Source organism: Hypomesus transpacificus, chromosome 2 (assembly GCF_021917145.1).
Source record: "Hypomesus transpacificus isolate Combined female chromosome 2, fHypTra1, whole genome shotgun sequence".
Taxonomy (NCBI): domain Eukaryota; kingdom Metazoa; phylum Chordata; class Actinopteri; order Osmeriformes; family Osmeridae; genus Hypomesus; species Hypomesus transpacificus.
This window is the reverse complement of record NC_061061.1, coordinates 10,609,068-10,628,897: the sequence shown is the minus strand read 5'-3', so window position 1 is coordinate 10,628,897 and position 19,830 is coordinate 10,609,068. Positions and strand designations below refer to the sequence as shown.

The window sequence follows — 19,830 nt, the reverse complement described above, 5'->3', positions numbered from 1 at the left end:
GAATATATTATAAGTGTACATTTATTTTATAATGAGAAATGGCATCCCCAAAACGAGGGCATGTCTGCAAGGCCACAGTGAAAAACTCGAAAACACGATTGGTCCCCGGCATCAAGGGCAGGTTTGTGTGCAAGACAAAAACACTGCACTCAGCAGAGCGAGCACGCACACGCGCGCGCACACACACAGCACTGTGTACACACACACCGGGTCAAGAAAGCACATTAAAGAAACCCTTTACTTCTATTCCCTTCTGTCTCCGTTCTGTTTTCCTCTTTCCACATTTCAGCCGTGTTATGGTCGTCTTTCACCTCACCCTGTGATTCCTATTAAAAGTCTGTGACTGGCTGTTTTCAGAAACGGAGACGGGGAGAAAGGGCAAACTAAGAACAGGGCTATTCAAGATGAAGGCCATCAATAATCTTGCCTTTCACACAGCTCTCTTTACCAAAACATTGAACTCTGGGTTCAGAGCAACAACATGTTGATGACATTATTAATGTGATCTGACCGTGAGAAACAAACATGACGCACACACAATTTCAAGTCCTTCATTGCATCATTCGACATTAAGTGCAAGTTCACAGACCACCATAAGATTGTACTATTGCATTTTTAAACATAGGCTACAGTGGCATATCGAATTCAGTGAAATAAGTATGAAGCGATACGGACCCAGCCATTTTAAAGAAGTGCCTGGCATTGCTTAAGGTTAAACACACCTCTCCTTACTGCTTGTGAAACAATATTGTAATGTCATTTTACTTTGGCCATGACTTTCCTGAAGATGGTTTTGTGTATTTTCTCTGCACTGAAACGTCTTAGCACCGAGTATAATTAGTAGGTCTCGCCTATTTGACACAATCTTGGCGGACAGAAAGGGCTGAACAACTGACAAGTGCATAATTGAGAAAACGCAAAGTGAACGAAAGATACGTTGGCAAGACCGTTTGAAGACTCATCCTGCTTCAGCTGGCTGAGTGTGACAAAGCTCCCGTCCGTCTGTCGAGCTGCACTGGAGGCCCGGAGATGAGCCCTGCCGAGGTCCGCGGGCGGAACCCCTCGGCTCCACTGTCGTCCCACGGTGGCAAGGAGGACGTCATGTCGCTGCAACACAGAAGTCCCTGTCGTGTCGTGGCCTCCTGAGAAGCGGTTCGCCGTCCGCATGCGGTCGGAACGCGGTTGAAGGTCCATGGTCAGAGCAGATAAAGCCAAGAGGAACGTTCTCCAAACCATAAAGCCCATTATTTGTTCTGTGAATGGTGACCATTATAAATACATGGTTACCGTATCTATGTAGCATCATTGGGAACAAGTAGTTAAGAGAGGGCGGATTATAACAGCTTGTGGGTGTTCTACTGTCAGTTCTATTTGGTACATGGTCTTGCCTAGTGGCCTTCAACCTCCTCAGGTTCCACACTAATGGAGGTTCAAGCTGTTCCCCTGCTCCTACACACCTGATTCAAATGAATGTGTCGTTATGAAGCTCTGTGGAAGCCTGATAACGACACATTCATTTGAATCAGAAGTGTTGAAACAGGTAAACATCTAAAACATACAGGACAGTGGGCCCTGACGACCAGGGTTGAAGACCGCTGGTCTTGCCTACGAAGGGCTGCGTTCCATTCCAAAGGCTTGTCGGTTCCCTTCTGCCCTTGATGACCCCTCTCTGCCAGATGAGTTGACGGGAAAACTTTATAGGTAAAATATCCAACAGCTAGGCAGCAAACAAGAGCTTTTTCAATCAGCTCAATCTAACCAATAGGCATCAAGGTCAGAAGGAGGCTTTTTAGAAAGGAGACGTGGCCCAGCTGCTGGCTAGTCATTCTCAGGGTATCTTTGGGTCCATGAAAGGTTAGACAGGTGGTTCATGGAAGGGGAGGGGGGGGTTCTACGGTAGGGTATGAGGACACATTACCCCTCTTGTCCCTTCGCACCCCCCGCCTCGGTTTCCTCATTGCAGCTGGGAGACCTTCAACGGTATGGCGCTACTGAAGTCCAAGAAGAAGGGCCCTTCCTGTTTGGGCAGGAAGGTGGTGGGAGTGACGTTGTAGATGCCGGCGGGGACTTGGTCCACCTCCATGTAGCAGAAGCCACACCTACAGTGGGGGAGACAGAGGGTCACTGTGGCTGCACATAGAATCATTCTACTAGGAATGTCCACATCGACAGCAGAATGCTGAGTCAACCGGATATCTATGAATGGTTAACTGACTCCATGCTACCTTGTATGTAAAATGTGTAGTCAGTTAGCTTAGCTAGTTAACTTAGCCCTGAGGAAAGCACTTTTCGGGAGACAGAGAAACATGTTGCATTGACATTTCTTGACATTGTAGATTCTTCTGAAAAACATTACGATTATGATATTATAACACTTATACTCAACGTAGGTGTGGGTTTTATAAGTATAATGTGCAACACTGTGTTATACCTACAATGTGTGATAAATAAGCCTGTTTGTACACCCCCAGCATATGGGTCAGATGTTGGTTTATTTAAAACTTTGACAGGGACTGATTAACTAAGCAGAGTTTAATTTAAGGCAATAGCTCACAGTAAAAATAGGGCCTGAGCCATTTTAGTCTCACCAACCTGTGCTGACAGAATGTGGGACGTTATAAATAAGGTATTTCTGTAATCTCCCTCTTAAGATCTTTTTCTTTTCTTCTCTCAATCGCCAATTCACATCAAACAAAACATGTCAACAACACAAAAAGAAGCCAGACTCTAAACACTGGCCTTCCTTATCAAGTGAACCGTGAAGAAAACATTTTATTTAAGAAATGAACACGTGGGGCTCCTCAGACCTTTTGGAAATGTGCCTGGAGGTTATCCATGACATCAGTTTATCAGGCCAGGGGGTTAAGAAGAATCATGTGTCAATAATCTTTAACCACTGTGTTTTATATTATGGGCCAAGTCATAAAACAGGCAATGGTCTCACAGCGGACATGTCCGACATTACTCAACACTGACAAGCCCCTGTGTTTGAGACAATACATCTGTTCAGACAACCCCCAAACGTATGGAAAGAAATTAGAAAAGAATGCACTGCAACCATTACCAACACGCACACTTTGAAACCAAGCACACCCATCTAGTATTCAACGTCAGTAGCACTTTATATGGTAGTCTGCTGTCTAAAGAGACCCGTGTGTTCCGGTTGGTTCCGGAGGGGGGGGGGGGCGTACCTGTAGTCTCCGCTGCTCCTCTTCTGCAGGCCGCCTGGCCCCGCCTCCGCCACGGTGGAGACCGTCTGCACCTCAAAGCCCACACTGTACTGCCTGCGGGGGGGGGACAGACCGCAGGTTATTCACCCAGAAACCTACCACGCTGTGACCCAATGACAACAAGCCAACCACAGTCAGCGCTGGGGGCCCAGTCTGTCCAGTGAAACCAGCACACTGCACATGGTATATGGCTACCAGGGTAAATGCTCATGTTACTTTAACAGCGACAAATCGACACCATCAGCGACGCTACTGGCAAGCTGAGCATCCTTCATGGGAGGGAAGGAGAGACCACGTCAGCGTTTCCATGACTACGAATACTACAAATGTGGATCGGTGCCCAGACAGAACACCCATGCACACATACACCCACGTAGAGGAGACCAAGAGAGGATGACGGGACAAACACACACCTAGAAATGGGTGCTTGAAGTGTTCAGTCGAAAAGGGTAATCCCAATTGGCCAGCGATAAGGCTAAGGGAGAGGGAATGTTCCGGTGTGTATGTGTGGGACTGTAATTCGTTGCAGAGTCGGTAAAGGAGAAGGGAAAAAAAGGACTGCAGTGACTGAGTCATGCTGGCAGGTCCGTGTGTGTGTGTGTGTGAGTGGCAGAGACAGAGTAAGAAAGAGGATATTAACATAGCTAATTACAGTGTAGACTGGGGAGAGCCAAGTGAGTCATCTAGTTATTAAGTCTCTTAATTAGGCTAAGGCATGCCATTAAATAAGGATGAGCAATGGATGAGCTTATGGTCACACTGGAAACGTACACATCAACTGTGTCTCCTCTTGAGCCATGACTTGGCAGGTTAGTCTACGTTGCCAACCATTTCCTTATTTCATGCAGATATGTGAAGATGCTCTAAGAAAAGATGCCACTGGTTTTCATAATGCGACAGCAGCATGTTGGTTGTGAGGGAGTGCACCCATGAGGGACTGTGCACGAGAGGCATGGATGGGTACTGCAAGGGGAGGAGTCATGGAGGGGTACTGCAAGGGGAGGAGTCATGGAGGGGTACTGCAGGGGGAGGAGTCATGGAGGGGTACTGCAAGGGGAGGAGTCATGGAGGGGTACTGCAAGGGGAGGAGTCATGGAGGGGTACTGCAGGGGGAGGAGTCATGGAGGGGTACTGCAGGGGGAGGAGTCATGGAGGGGTACTGCAAGGGGAGGAGTCATGGAGGGGTACTGCAGGGGGAGGAGTCATGGAGGGGTACTGCAGCGGGGAGGAGTCATGAAGGGGCACTGCAAGGGGGAGGAGTCATGGAGGGGTACTGCAAGGGGGAGGAGTCATGGAGGGGTACTGCAAGGGGGAGGAGTCATGGAGGGGTACTGCAGGGGGAGGAGTCATGGAGGGGTACTGCAGGGGGAGAGGAGTCATGGAGGGGTACTGCAGGGGGAGGGTCATGGAGGGGTACTGCAGGGGGAGGAGTCATGGAGGGGTACTGCAGGGGGAGGGTCATGGAGGGGTACTGCAGGGGGAGGAGTCATGGAGGGGTACTGCAAGGGGGAGGAGTCATGGAGGGGTACTGCAGGGGGAGGAGTCATGGAGGGGTACTGCTGGGGGAGAGGAGTCATGGAGGGGTACTGCAGGGGGAGGGTCATGGAGGGGTACTGCAGGGGGAGGAGTCATGGAGGGGTACTGCAGGGGGAGGGTCATGGAGGGGTACTGCAGGGGGAGGAGTCATGGAGGGGTACTGCAAGGGGGAGGAGTCATGGAGGGGTACTGCAAGGGGGAGGAGTCATGGAGGGGTACTGCAGGGGGAGGAGTCATGGAGGGGTACTGCAGGGGGAGAGGAGTCATGGAGGGGTACTGCAGGGGGAGGGTCATGGAGGGGTACTGCAGGGGGAGGAGTCATGGAGGGGTACTGCAGGGGGAGGGTCATGGAGGGGTACTGCAGGGGGAGGAGTCATGGAGGGGTACTGCAAGGGGGAGGAGTCATGGAGGGGTACTGCAGGGGGAGGAGTCATGGAGGGGTACTGCAAGGGGAGGAGTCATGGAGGGGTACTGCAGGGGGAGGAGTCATGGAGGGGTACTGCAGCGGGGAGGAGTCATGAAGGGGCACTGCAAGGGGGAGGAGTCATGGAGGGGTACTGCAAGGGGGAGGAGTCATGGAGGGGTACTGCAAGGGGGAGGAGTCATGGAGGGGTACTGCAGGGGGAGGAGTCATGGAGGGGTACTGCAGGGGGAGAGGAGTCATGGAGGGGTACTGCAGGGGGAGGGTCATGGAGGGGTACTGCAGGGGGAGGAGTCATGGAGGGGTACTGCAGGGGGAGGGTCATGGAGGGGTACTGCAGGGGGAGGAGTCATGGAGGGGTACTGCAAGGGGGAGGAGTCATGGAGGGGTACTGCAGGGGGAGGAGTCATGGAGGGGTACTGCTGGGGGAGAGGAGTCATGGAGGGGTACTGCAGGGGGAGGGTCATGGAGGGGTACTGCAGGGGGAGGAGTCATGGAGGGGTACTGCAGGGGGAGGGTCATGGAGGGGTACTGCAGGGGGAGGAGTCATGGAGGGGTACTGCAAGGGGGAGGAGTCATGGAGGGGTACTGCAAGGGGGAGGAGTCATGGAGGGGTACTGCAGGGGGAGGAGTCATGGAGGGGTACTGCAGGGGGAGAGGAGTCATGGAGGGGTACTGCAGGGGGAGGGTCATGGAGGGGTACTGCAGGGGGAGGAGTCATGGAGGGGTACTGCAGGGGGAGGGTCATGGAGGGGTACTGCAGGGGGAGGAGTCATGGAGGGGTACTGCAAGGGGGAGGAGTCATGGAGGGGTACTGCAGGGGGAGGAGTCATGGAGGGGTACTGCTGGGGGAGAGGAGTCATGGAGGGGTACTGCAGGGGGAGGGTCATGGAGGGGTACTGCAGGGGGAGGAGTCATGGAGGGGTACTGCAGGGGGAGGGTCATGGAGGGGTACTGCAGGGGGAGGAGTCATGGAGGGGTACTGCAGGGGGGAGGAGTCATGAAGGGGTACTGCAGGGGGGAGGAGTCATGGAGGGGTACTGCAGGGGGAGGAGTCATGGAGGGGTACTGTAATGCTGTAGGGTCATGGAGGGGTACTGCAGGGGGGAGGAGTCATAGAGGGGGTGTCTCTCACCTGGAGCCTCTTAGCTCTATGAGCAGGGGGCCGGGCCGCTCCAGGTTCAGCTGGTAGATGGGGTTGTGTGTGTACGAGTCCTTATAGTTCCCACAGCCCCCCGCACTTGCCCCCTTCCACTGTCCATTAATCTGGAAGGGAGGGGGGGGGGGGGGGAGAGAAAGAGAGGGAGATGAGGTGAGAAGAGCGAGAAAGAGAGAAGGAGGGAGGGATGGGGGGTTGCAAACAGAGCAACGTCAAGATATGCACAGTATGAACATTTATCATTCTGATTCAATTAAAACTGAAATAGAGAACAGTGTCGTTGGGAGGGGGGGGGTAGAAATATAACCCAGTATGGACATTACACTACATATTCCCAAACCACGGCGGGCCACTCACCCTCTTGGTGTGCGTGAAGGGAGTGGGGATCTTGGAGAAGCTGAACTTGCAGCCGGAGTACACCTGTCGGAGCAACAGGCGTTGTGAGTCGTGTGAAAGAGCGCTCTCGTCTTTCCAGGCCTGTCACATAAGACTACTGCTGGCCATCATCCTATCAATATGAGATTGAGCCACATTTCACTGAAATACCCACGTGACTCTCTTTTCTCTTCTCTCTCTCTGTCTCTGTCTCTCTCTCTGTCTCTCTCTCTGTCTCTCTCTCTGTCTCTCTCTCTGTCTCTCACTCACACTCTCACACTCTCACACTCTCACTCTGCACTGCGCTCGAGTGGCTCCCGACGCAGCAGGGCCAGGAAAATGTTGACTTAAAGAGAAAAGTCAAGAGACATTTCTGATCTCGGTCGAGGATTGGGGGCTAGAAGTCCAATAGAATCCATTTTCAGTGGTTTTCAAAGGGGGCTGGGAGGCATGCAGGGATTCATGTCTCTGTGTTTGCGAGGCTGTCCGGTCTGATGAATTACCACTACTGTGTGGTTTCTCTCCAAAGAGATGTGCTTCTGAATCCGTTCAGATAGCAGCTTCTCAAAAGTTTCGACTCAGCTGGCGGAGAGGGAAGCCCATGAAATATAAATGAGCGAGAAAATGTCTCGGTCACACACACAGCAATTTGTCAGTTGCCCAAGTTGTGCAGAACCGTTTCTGATGAAATAATGATCACAGTTTGAAGACTCGCTCTACAGGACGCTAACTGTAAACACCAAATCTTCCTGCGCTCATCTTTCTCATCAAGGCTCCCTGTGTTCTCTCCAATGACCTCGCAGATCCAGAACCGCCTTACTACCATGTTGGCACACACACAAGATAGTGTAGAGGAGGACAGAGAACTGGCAGTTTTGCATTATTCTGAATGATTAGAATCTATCTCTCTGTCTCTCTGTCTCTCTCTCCATCCATCTCTATGTTCATCACTGCAGTGTGAGATGCTAGAATGCCAGAGGCGTACTATGCTACCTTTTGCACCACAAGAAGGAAGTGTTTTGCGTTGACTGACAGATAGAAGAGCCCGGAAATGAATCTGGCATAGTGTGTGTGTGTGTGTGTGTGATAGCGTGTGTGTGATAGCGTGTGTGTGATAGCGTGTGTGTGATAGTGTGTGTTTGCCTCACGGGCTGAGAGGAGCATTCCATTTATTATTATATAAAATGTCATCTCAGACAGTCTGTATTATACATCAATCATAAAAATTACGAAAAAAAAAGTGTGCTTGTGTATACAACATTTTCTTCTTAAGTGTATAAGAAAACAGTGTGTATGTGTGTGTGTGTGTGTGTCTCACCCTCAGGGTATAGTTGATGGTGTTCTGTTTCTCGTACTGAGACACCACCAGTGTGAAGGTGTGTGTGCCCGCGCTGGTCAGTTTAATCTTGGTCAGGTAGTGGGGGCTGTTAATTCGGATGCCGTCAATGTAGGGTGGGGGATCGGCTACCGGGAAAGGGCACATAGAGGACAGTCAGATAGGACCACACACACACACAGTGTTATTCAAGTGCTTCATCATAGCTCACCTGGGTAGTAAACCTTTTTGCCGTCCGTCTTGTAAACAACTAAGGTGATGAACTCCTTGTTTTGTGCAAAGTCATCCTTCGTCAGAACAGAAAAACGCATCGTTCAGTAAAAGTAATGCATTGTTGGGGGGATTCTCTTTGGCCATAGTTCGGCCAGGGTTGCCGTTTTGAGGCACCCTTTGGTCCTCAAACACAATGCAAGTCAAACATTCAGAAAAACATTACAACACCCGACAACAATGTACTGCAGCGTTGGTGATCGTGTCCGAGCGGGCACCTTGTCTGTGATGTGCCTGGTGAGCAGCACCCAGACAGCAGCGCCCCCTGCTGGACACTGCACCTCCAGTCTGTACTGGGGGTTGTTGGCCAGGCTGTAGGCATCCTTTACTGGGCCCTGCTTCCCATCCCAGCTACTGCACGGCGCAAATGAAGGAGAGACACACCACTTTAGGGGTGGGCGGCTACCAGGGCAAGCGGTCCACATACACACACAAACAACCAGGGGGACCACGCGCGTACAGAAGTGTGCTTGCAAACGGATGACTGGCGATCTAGAAAGTTCCGCACATTCGCGCAACACCCTCTTGAACCTCACCTGTGGATGCAGGAAGATTCTTTGAAGAGGGCGGGGTTCCAGCTCAGATAGATGACATCATAGTACTGACACAGGTCCTGCCATGTTATCCAGAGCACACCTGCACACAAGTTTCACCCGATCAAATGATCCATCCATCATAAAAAAAAGTCCTTGGAGTGGTGGAAAGATAGTGGTTTGACAGAAAATTCTATAACATATCTAGACAGTAACTGTTTACAACTCAGAGCTGGGAGTTCCATTCACTGCATTTATTTCCACAATGTTGGGTTAGAAGGTTAGCGCACAGTCCTACCGTTATCAAATTTCTGGGCCGTTTTGGGGTCAAAGTTGAGGTACTTGAGGAGCTCCGGGGTCCAGTTTTTCTCGTCGCGCTCGCTGAAGCGACCCTTCCACCTCAGGTGGCTCCAGGGGTTCTTCAGCTGGAGGAACCGCATTCCCTACAGGTGGCACACGGACGGGAACACGTAGGGCTGCGTTTAGCCAACTGACATTTCTGAACCCAGGCGTGCTAACAAATGGTGAGGCTAAAAAGCTAGCTAACGGCCGTGAGCTCCGATGCTAACATGCTAATCCCCTCGACTGTTTGTGCTAGCTGCTAGGCTCACCTTGTGCTCCCGGATATCTAGGACGGCATAGGGCATGCGTGGGCACTAGACCCCTCTTTTCGCCCTCCTCCTCAGTCATCACTCCCGTGGCCGTGGTGACGAGGACGTCGCCACGGTGAAACCTGCATAGAGAAATATGTGATGACAGGAGGGGTAGAGAGAGAGAGAGAGGGGAACAAGAGAGGGGTAGAGAGAGAGAGAGAGAGAGAAAAAGAAAGACAGACAGACAGACAGACAGACAGAGAGAGAGAGAGAGAGAGAGAGAGAGAGAGAGAGAGAGAGAGAGAGAGAGAGAGAGAGAGAGAGAGAGAGAGAGAGAGAGAGAGAGAGAGAGAGAGAGAGAGAGAGAGAGAGAGAGAGAGAGAGAGAGAGAGAGAGAGAGAGAGAGAGAGAGAGAGAGAGAGAGAGAGAGAGAGAGAGAGATGAGGTGAGGGATGGTTTCTCGTTATTGATATTGATGTCCATTATGAGCTGGCAACTGAGGTAGGAATGGAAAAATCCCTAACAGACCAGAAGATGGATGACTTCTATGTGTGTGTGCGTGCGCCTTACCTCTGGTACAACATGCGGAAGCTGTCTTTCTCGCTGAAGGACTGATTGTCCGAGTGCATGGCGATGCGCTCTGGGATCCAGCCGGTGAGCGCATGCAGATCGATGTTCTACAAGACACACCATGGATCACACGTCAGACGACCCCCTCCCGTGACGCTCCAGGGGCGTGGTTTAAATGACCTCTGAACGTGCACTGCTGAAACAGCTCAAATGGGCTCTCCTGACCGAGCGTTCCAAAAGGGAGTGCGCTCAATCGAAGTATTTGAAAGTATTTGCAAACAGTGCTCGACTTTGCTGTGCCGTGGCACGCGTGCAGCACCGGGAGGTACGTACGGAGTTGGAGCCAGGGAAGTCGTAGCCTCCCATCACCTTCATGTAGGCCTTCTCTATGAGGGACACCCACAGCTCGTTCCTGTTGCTGGAGTAGGAGCACAGCAGCTCGCCATTCCTGTCTACAGGCAGGAAGTCGTCTATGATCACCTGGAAGGGCCCACACATATTAGAGATGGATCTATACAGACATATTACAGATAGCACTACACTGGCATATTAGATATAGTACTACACTGGCATAGTACTACGTTGGAATATTAGAGATAGATCTACACTGGCATATTAGAGATAGATCTATACAGGCATATTAGAGATAGTAGCATATTGGTGATAGACATATTCAAGATGGATTTACAGTAGTTAAACATACATAAACACATTAACAATAGACATATGCACCCATAATAGAGATACGTTTTATAGAATGGTTTTCAGATGCTATGTCGTCTAGTTGAAACTGATTACAGAAGAAGGGAATCTGAACTTCTTTACACAAACAAGCACTACCACTCCATCAAGTATGTTTTCTTGCACTTTGGAAAAGTGTTAGAACATGTGTTTGTGCTATCTGCTACCTTCCTAGGCACGCCGTTGATGTGAAGCTTCACCATGTATTTCCCACAAGGGTTATACTCAGGTTCTCCTTTCCTGTTTTGGGGGAAGATGATGCTGCGAAAGGACAAACACGTTAGTCACGCGTCTGTCGACCTCACTCAGTAGCCACTGACACATGAGGAGGAGGCACTGTCGACCTCACTCAGTAGCCACTGACACATGAGGAGGAGGCACTGTCGACCTCACTCAGTAGCCACTGACACATGAGGAGGAGGCACTGTCGACCTCACTCAGTAGCCACTGACACATGAGGAGGAGGCACTGTCGACCTCACTCAGTAGCCACTGACACATGAGGAGGAGGCACTGTCGACCTCACCCAGTAGCCACTGACACATGAGGAGGAGGCCCACCTGGTAATGAGCTTCTTGCTGTAGCGTCTCTCGTAGGCGGCACTGATCGCCAGCGAGGCCACGAACGAGCAGTCCGACACCACCGTCTGAAGAGGGTCACAGAGGGGGAGAAATGGACATGCGTCTAATGTGTTTTTACAGTGTTGACCTGAGATGCTCAGGGATACTTGAACTCGGTGTTGGGTAAGACACTTTGAAAATGTATTTTTTTTAGGTAAACTACCCAACTGAAACTTAGTTAAACTACACTTGTTCAAGAAAGGAAAATGAAGTTACCTGTAGATGAACTAGAGCTACTTTGAGGGGTTTACAACACATTGTAATATCTCAAGGGGACAGAAGTTACACAGCAGTCGCTCGGGGAAAATTCTTACCATCAGTTAGCCTTGTTAGCTGCGGTAGCCTTGTACGCAATGGGCCAACGTGACACCATCCCATACCGACTTTAGTTAGGATTTTAGAATTAAATTTGACTTATGTACTTTAATTATCGTAGTAATACTACTCCTATCCTGAGTATTTTCTTTAAAATGATTTAAAATTAGAAGAAGAAGAATAGTGTGTGTGAGTGTGATGGGGGTCTCACCTGTTTAATACTAAAGCTGGACACCGACAGGATCATGGTTGGATTATTGCAGATCTCGTCAGGTCGGACCCAGCGAGAGAAGATGGCTTTCTGCTTGGGGGACAGGGCCAGCTTGCCTGTTTTATCTCTGGAGACAGACAGCCACCGGTTCAGGTTACAGTCCAAAACACACGGCACACAGTCGAGAAAGAACGTGAGCGCGACAAGGCGAGAGGAGGGAAGACGCGAGCTTACGAGAAAGGAACGGGGAAGGCGAAGCGCTCTTTCAGGTCCACGCTCATGAACGGGACGAAGGCGATGCCGTTGATCTTAGACGTGCTCCTGCAGACAGAAAGACAAACCGTGAGAGGACTGTACGCATCTCGTCTGCACACCGGCGGCAGCGTCCGCTCGTGGTGGCTCTGCGCATTGGCAGGCGAGAGAAAGATCTAGAAAAACAGTGGGCTTCCAAGATGTGAAGACGTAGCAGATCCAAGATGGATCCCGGGGTGTGACCCCCCCCCCCCGGTCCTCACCGGAGCACCTCGATCTCCTCGGCCGTGTAGCGCTGACCCTGCGGCTCGCTGGACTGGACCGCTCTGACGGGCTGGGGTCGGTCGCTGAGAGAGAAGTCAGGGCCCAGGGGGAAGAACTGTCTGACTGGACCCCCTCCACCACCAGGTTTGGCCCCCGAGGGTCCTGGTTTGTCCTGGGCAGCTCTGGACTGGGACTCTTTCAGCCCCTCCGCCCTGGTGAGAAGGAGGCAATGGTGGTGGGTCATTGATTCGTTTGGATCATTTTGAGGGATGAAAATAATACATATTTATGGTTCTGGATTATTCTATGATGATTCTACAGCCACATCTAAAAGGATTTGGAGGACTATAGGCATCATCACCCAATTCTCTAGGCCACAGCAAGGGGTCATGGGAGATTAAAACAAAGATGGAGTCCATGTGAGACAGCAAAGAGGAGAAGAGCGTGGGACCTCCTTACCGATCCAGGGCTTGACGAGCCAGCTGTTTCAGTTTGTTCTGCAGCCCCTGATCTGACGTGTCATTAGACTGTTGGGGGGGACACAGAGAGAGAGAGAGAGAGGGATGCAGGGGCAGGGGAGTTGAAGAGGGGAGGTGGAGGGAAATAGAGAGAGAGAACACAAGTGAGTGAGTGATGGTTGTGACATTCGTGCATGTGCCTGTGTCTACGATCAACTAGCATGCCAAGATTGCTCCCTCTTTACCAGAGCACTCGATAATTGCAGTCCTTAAAGCACAGGCAACCACTGCTTTGTTTAAATCTATTCTGATTCGCTGGACACTTGTCACGCTAGTCCCGTACCCAAGAGCTAGGGTCCTGTCAACTGCAGACAAGATGTGACGACTGACATATCCAGCTGCCTGATGCCTATCAAATGTCATCGACGAGTTCAAGTTTAGACACTGAAAGGATGAAGGCGTTTCTTAACCCTGGATGATGAATTACAACACATGTCTGTTCTTCTTTAGACCTGCTGGTCAAAGAGCACACCAAACCCGATGCCAAGGCCAATTTGGGGGGGTTTCCTAACTTCAGTATCTGCACAGGAAAAAACTCCAGACCCTATAGCAGAAGTTCCAGAGGCCGAGGGAAAGCCTGGGTCTTTCCTCAGCATGCCTCACCGTCTGGATGCACAGCTCCACAGCCTGAGTGTACAGCTCAATGGCCTCGTCCCCGTTGCCCTTCTCGTCCTCCTCGAAGGCCTGGGTGACCAGGAAGTGGGCTCGCTCCAGGTCGACCTGCTGCTTGGACTTCAGAGGGTCGCTGCTCTGAGCCTGAACTGTGGATTGAGGTCAAAGGTCAATGAGACACAAAGGATCATTACTACTGTTTGAGATGGATCAATGTGATGCCCGTGGGGATTTGAGATGTTGCAGACACGTGCAAAATGGTCTACGAAGCAGTTGGATGTCATCCAAAAAATAGTGCTTAAGGTTATACAGCCCATATTAGGTGAGCTGTCCAAACGTGAGGGAAATTAAAGTTAACAATTATTACTATAGCCTGCATCAGGATGAAATCTCAAGCCGTTTGAGGGCTGAATGAGGTGTTCAGTATTCATCTGACCCTTATTATCCATCAACCTGGACAGACTGTAATAGGACCCTGCCAACTTAACCACAGAGCTCTTAGAGGTTCATTGACAGTTAAATGAAGGGCTAGGCAGGCAGACAAGCCACACAGCAAGTGATTGTGAGTCACACCCACTTTCCAACAGGATCCGTTGAAGAGGTTGGGATACACCCAGACACACAATGGAAAAGTAACACAGGCAAGTCTGTACAAACACAACTCCTCATGTCAAGCAGACTTTATAATAAGCCACAGAACGTAGTGGGTCAAAGTGAAGCTTGGGGTGGCTCCATTCTCTCATAATGCAGTCACCAAGGAGATGTTAACTTATCAAACATTAGGTAATGACTGAAAATGTTTCACGGGGACTACACATTAGTTGCGTATGCGGGGGAACTATTGAGCCAGCTCGTTCCTGTCTTGCTGTAGAAGACTCACCAGCATTGTGTAGAGCCTGAACTCGGTTCAGATACTCGTTCACCTTCTCCTGGATGCTCTCCAACTTGGACCCGGCCATCCCAGCGTAGATCAGCGCTTGGGCCGCTTCCTGGTGTGAAACACACAAAACAAACGATTTCACAATGATAGAATGTACTATTAAAAGCCCTGATGTTTTTTTTCTTGATTGCTTGGCCACTTGCCTACAGTTCTAGAACTTTTTATTATTTTTAGCTGTATGTAAGCTTATGCTTATATTCGAGAGGCGCTTTATGCTTCTCATTGGTGGTATTTACTAGTGACGTTGTACTGTTCAGGATATATCTAATGTGGTGGCGTGCTGTCAGGTGAAAGTGAAACATACAGGAACAGAATATGCTTTCCTGATTCCATTCTTACAGTTTGTAAAATGTAATCATATTAACAAACGATTATACGGTTATGGTTGTGGTGTGACTTGATATCAACTTTAATATATGAGCAGCAGATTAATATCGATGCCTTACTGTATTAAAGAATAGGATGTTGAATGAAGAGGCTATTTCGATTCTGTCTTGTGAAATAGTTTATTTTCTTATGTTAGATCAGATCAGAATGACAAAGTAATGACTGTATCAGTTTTGTATTTAAGCCACTCGGATTCTAGACTGTTTCCTTACCTTATAGTAAAAGACAGCTTCGTTGTATTTTCCATTCTGGTCGTAGGTGACAGCAGTTTTGGCAAACTTCACTGCATCGTGCTCCAGTTCTGTGGAATCCATCCCTTAATCTTACTCAGTTTCCTTTACAGTAACGGTAATTTAGCCTTCTGCCCAGAGAAATTCTGTTCCTGACATCCGTGATAAATCGTAAATCAGCAAGCTAACACAGGTAAGTAGCTAGCCATTCTATTTGGGTGCTGAAGTCTGACAGTGAGGTGGTCATCTTTGAAAGCTTCCGTTTGCTAACAAAAATAAAAAACTAGTTTCAAAACACGTTTGAAAAACAATGGCTTTATGTATATTATTATAACTCTAGCAAGACATTCACAACTAATTTTCTTTTCAAATGAACCAGTGTAACAGAATTAGCTACGGCGGTACCTTCCTAGCTAACGCATTACGTTTGATCAAAACAACAACCATTGGTAGCCAACTTCCGGGTACTTTCGCGCAGCTGCAGAAAGTAGAAATTTAGTGAGCCCCGGAGGATTCTGAAATATACAGCATCAAAGGTAATTTACCTGGGTTGTTTAGTCGTTATTGAGCATTCGCATTTGTTTAGAGACTCCGACACTTCATAAGAAATGGTACTGGTAAACTTACGACACGCATTGCTATTTAGTCGTGACAGCAAGGTTAGGTGCTTCGTGAGCAACAGCATGTCGTTTTCTGGTTGTAGTAGATGCAGCACTTTTGAAATGTTGAGCATTCTCGATATGTGATGTCGGATTAGAAAGCCAAATGTATAACGTGTTTGTACGTCTGTACGTGTCACTGCACGTTTGGGACAATTGAACTGCAGTTGTCGTTACAGTAAAATGCACGATATAAATTGTATCCACGATCAACTTGTTTTACAGCTTGGTGTAAAGCAAGGAAACTCCGTAATGAAACAAGAGTACCAGGACCTCATTCTGCAGGCGTGTGGAGCCAAGACTTTGCGTGTAGGAGAGAAAATCCAGACTCTGTGGAGTGGTTATGGTGAGATTGTGAGAGTCCACTTAGAAGGATGTGGCCGACCCTCTGTCATAGTAAAACATGTCAAGTTTCCCAAGGAGGCGGATCACCCTGGTGGCTGGAACACAAATCGCTCTCACCAACGCAAGGTGAAATCCTATCAAGTGGAGACTCACTGGTATCAGAATTACTCCACCAATGAGAGGTGTCGTACCCCTGTCTGTCTAGCTGCCCGGTCCTATGGAGATGAACAGCTGATAGTCCTCGAGGACCTAGATGAAGCTGGATTCGACCAGAGAAGGACCAGTGTAAATGAAGCAGAGGTAAGGGCCTGTCTCAGTTGGCTTGCCCACTTCCATGCTCTGTTCTTGGGGGTGGTGCCCGCTGGGCTGTGGCCAGTCGGCACATACTGGCACCTGGAGACCCGGCCAGACGAGCTGGAGGCCATGAGTGACCTGCAACTCAAAGCAGCCGCCGGCGATATTAACAGGATTCTCAACGGATGCCGATTCAAGACCATTGTGCATGGGGATGCCAAACTAGCCAACTTCTGTTTTTCTGGGAGTGGAGTGAGTGTGGCTGCTGTGGACTTCCAGTATGTGGGTGGGGGATGTGGGATGAAGGATGTGGTCTACTGCTTAGGAAGCTGCATGGAGGAGAAAGCCTGTGAAAAGAGGGTTCCTGGGTTGTTGGACTATTACTTCTCAGAGTTACGGTCGTCTGTGGACAAGCAGGTCGACTTTGCTGCCCTGGAAGCTGAGTGGAGAGACATGTTTTCTTTCGCCTGGACAGACTTCCACCGGTTCCTACTGGGGTGGATGCCTGGACACTGGAAGATAAACTGCTACAGCAAGCAGTTGACCAAAGAGGTCCTGAGAAAACTGAAACTGTGATGCATTCCGTGTTCTTCATTTTGGCTCATTTGGTTACTTGCTGCTGATGGGACAGCTGTGGATAGAAGAGTACCTGGAAATTGGATTTTAATCTATTTATATTTTTGAGGTGTGTCTTATTTCTAATAATATAGTCAGTGTTAGTTAAGGTGGTAGGGTGGGGTTTGCTGTCAGACCGGGGGGAGGGGGGCTAGTTTGTGTGATAGACTTATGCGTTTTGCAGAGAAGGGAGACTGGCGTTGGTCACGGTTTGGAATGAAACAGGACAGAGTAACACTGATATCGCTGTAATTTTTTTTTTAAACATAGTGACAATGTAGGCGGAAGGTGGGTGTTGCTTAGGTGGCCGCCTTAGCTGCAAAGTCCTGCGGGAAACCCTGACGGTAACTTAGTATCCAAATCAATCCTTACACCAATACCTCAGTTCTTAAAGTTGTCTTATTCTTTATGATTTAAAATAAAAGGATACTTCAATTTTAGGGATAACGGTCATCAGTAGGATATTTGTATTTTCTCAAAGTATCTCTTTCTCCTGAAGCAGATCTCTTCACTGATTGACCACACAAATCCTTTTCAGTCAGGACCACTGAGTCTGGACATGTGACCCTCCTCTGGATCATCCTGATAGCAGTGGGGTTGTTGGGGTCCTCACACAGGATGGACTCCCAGAGATCAGCAGCTTTGTTGGGCTCAGAGGGCTGCAGGACAGGGGTTCTGTCCTGGTAGGTGGCTGGAGCTCTGGTGTGGCTGTTCCTGTCAGAGACCAGAGACTTGACCCTTTGACAACTGGCATCATACTGTAAAATTCTAAATAAATTCTCACATAAAAAAAGGTAATTTGATGTTTTTGTAATTCACATGCTTTTCTGAAACATGCTAAGGGTTTCTGAAACAGGAAAATAACGTAGGACCCTCATCTGTGATATGTAAACATTTGTTTTGTGCAGTTAAGGAGTAGCTAATTGTTTTGACCTGTAATTGAATGGTGTTTGTGGTTGTATTTAGATTACAGTATACAGTTACATTGACATTATATTTTTTTTTATTGATAATTGTATCATATATAGAGAGTTTTCCATTCACCTTTTCCATTTTCTGAGAAAATAAAAAGCTATAAAATGTCCAAGGGAATGTTTGGATGTCCTCAGAGTATTCCTTTTTGTCTCCAAAATAGATATTATTTGTTTGTAGCTTGCTGTGTGGGTTGGAATGTTAGAACTAAATCTCATAATACAGCATGCTCCAAAATTATGTGTGTCATAATACGTCTGAGAATTGTTTGTGGCACTCAAACAGCTTAATACATTTCCCACAGTAGTAGCTGAAATCCTATAAGATATTTATCATTGCAACCTATTTTACTTTGAACTGCAGCTTATGTCAGATAATTTTTCAAATACGTTTCAGAGGACAAATCTATATGGAAAAGGTGACGTAGCTAATGTAATGAAACTACAAAGTTTGGAGCAAAACATGCAATATTTTGGACTTGGCACCTGCACACACTGCCAAAGGTACCAGTACCTGGTTTAAGGACCATGGTATCCCTGTACTTGATTGGCCAGCAAATTCGCCAGACCTAAACCCCATAGAGAATCTAGGGGATATTGTGAAGAGGAAGATGCGAGACACCAGACCCGCCAATGCAGAAGAGCTGAAGGCCGCTATCAGAGTAACCTGGGCTCCTCAGCAGTGCCACAGACTGGTCGCCTCCATGCCACGCTGCATTGCTGCAGTAATTCATGGAAAAGGAGCCCAGACCAAGTATTGAGTGTTGTACATGTTCATACTTTTCAGTAGTCCAACTTTTCTGTGTTAAAATCTTTTTTTTATTATTGGTCTTAAGTGATATTCTAATTTTCTGAGATACTGAATTTGGGGTTTTCATTAGCTGTCAGTTATAATCATTAACATAAAAATAAATAAACACTAGAAATATATCAGTCTGTGTGTAATGAATCTACATAATATAGGAGCAGTGGCGACTGGTCATTAGGGGCAGTGCCCCACCTGTTATCAACAGAAAGAACTGCAACAAAATTATGTTCTTTTTTTTTTCTCAAACATTTTTATTTTCGTTTACTTCGAATAATTTATTATCTATGAATATAGAGTCTTCTTAAATTGTTTCGTTTCATTCGTTTGAGTTAAGATTTAATTTCATGTTCATTGGTCCCTGCCTTGCTGCTTCAGATTGCGTTCTGCCAATTCGAGTTAGCATAGGCTAATCGTGAAAGTGGGGCTCTGGTGGGGCTAGCCCCTCTCTCACAATGCAATGAACATTGGACGTGGGAAAGTTTTAATACGCATGCTCAGAATGTAATGTAATGTAAGTAGATCACACAAATTTGATGCCAAGTGGGGCTGAGAGCCAGTTGCCCCACCACAGCGTCATTTCGTATTTCAGACCTGATTGGCTATCTGTCTTTCTGGCGCCAACATTAGTCGGCAAAAAGGAGAGCGTGGTGGGGCTAGCCCCTCTCTCACAATGCAATGTACATTGGACGTGGGAAAGTATTAATACGCATGCTCAGAATGTAATGTAATGTAAAGTAGATCACACAAATGTTATGCCAAGTGGGGCTGAGAGCCGGTTGCCTATGGAAGCAAATCGTGACCAAAATTCAAATGAAAATGCATTTCCAGAAATGCATTTTCATTTTAAGAATGTGGCTGCATTATTTGACTCATAAATCAAATTAGTATTCAATCATCCTATTTGCATTTTCATTTTCTTCTTTAAGACTGCTCATTCTTTCCCTTAATTAAAATGAAAACGAAAAAGACATTTGAAATTTAATTTTCAAAATATGCCCCAGCAAATAGATACCAAAATTCAATTTG

General features: G+C 48.2%; 2 protein-coding genes across 4 annotated transcripts; one reads left to right on the top strand and one right to left on the bottom strand.

Moving 5' to 3' along the window:
- Window positions 1-537: 537 nt before the first annotated feature.
- capn7 (calpain 7) lies at window positions 538-15,555 on the bottom strand. The gene is given in 23 exon segments (XM_047028326.1): window positions 538-1,253; window positions 1,919-2,099; window positions 3,192-3,284; window positions 6,323-6,453; window positions 6,704-6,766; window positions 8,040-8,185; window positions 8,269-8,344; window positions 8,546-8,681; window positions 8,864-8,963; window positions 9,159-9,303; window positions 9,472-9,501; window positions 9,503-9,593; window positions 10,024-10,130; window positions 10,357-10,503; window positions 10,932-11,025; window positions 11,324-11,409; window positions 11,910-12,036; window positions 12,144-12,230; window positions 12,425-12,637; window positions 12,885-12,952; window positions 13,547-13,704; window positions 14,436-14,544; window positions 15,095-15,555. Coding segments are annotated over 22 exon segments (2,454 nt in total). The 5' UTR covers window positions 15,197-15,555; the 3' UTR covers window positions 538-1,253; window positions 1,919-1,954.
- Window positions 15,223-18,737, top strand: pkdc (protein kinase-like domain containing). Of its 3 annotated transcripts, XR_006956683.1 has the most exons (3): window positions 15,570-15,648; window positions 15,997-17,095; window positions 17,564-18,737. XR_006956683.1 is itself a non-coding variant. In XM_047028362.1 (2 exons), exon 2 carries the CDS (start codon window positions 16,024-16,026, stop codon window positions 16,984-16,986), a length of 963 nt encoding a protein of 320 aa, XP_046884318.1. In that variant the 5' UTR covers window positions 15,223-15,305; window positions 15,997-16,023; the 3' UTR covers window positions 16,987-18,737. The 3 variants fall into 3 exon arrangements, 2 of the variants coding, with proteins under 2 accessions (XP_046884318.1, XP_046884307.1); XM_047028362.1 differs by lacking the exon at window positions 15,570-15,648 and adding an exon at window positions 15,223-15,305 and having other exon boundaries at window positions 15,997-18,737; XM_047028351.1 differs by having other exon boundaries at window positions 15,997-18,737.
- The last annotated feature ends 1,093 nt before the right edge of the window (window positions 18,738-19,830 follow it).

Coding starts and splice junctions, on each gene's coding strand:
- pkdc (XM_047028362.1), top strand. CDS start 16,024: ATGAAACAAGAGTACCAGGACCTCATTCTGCAGGCGTGTGGAGCCAAG.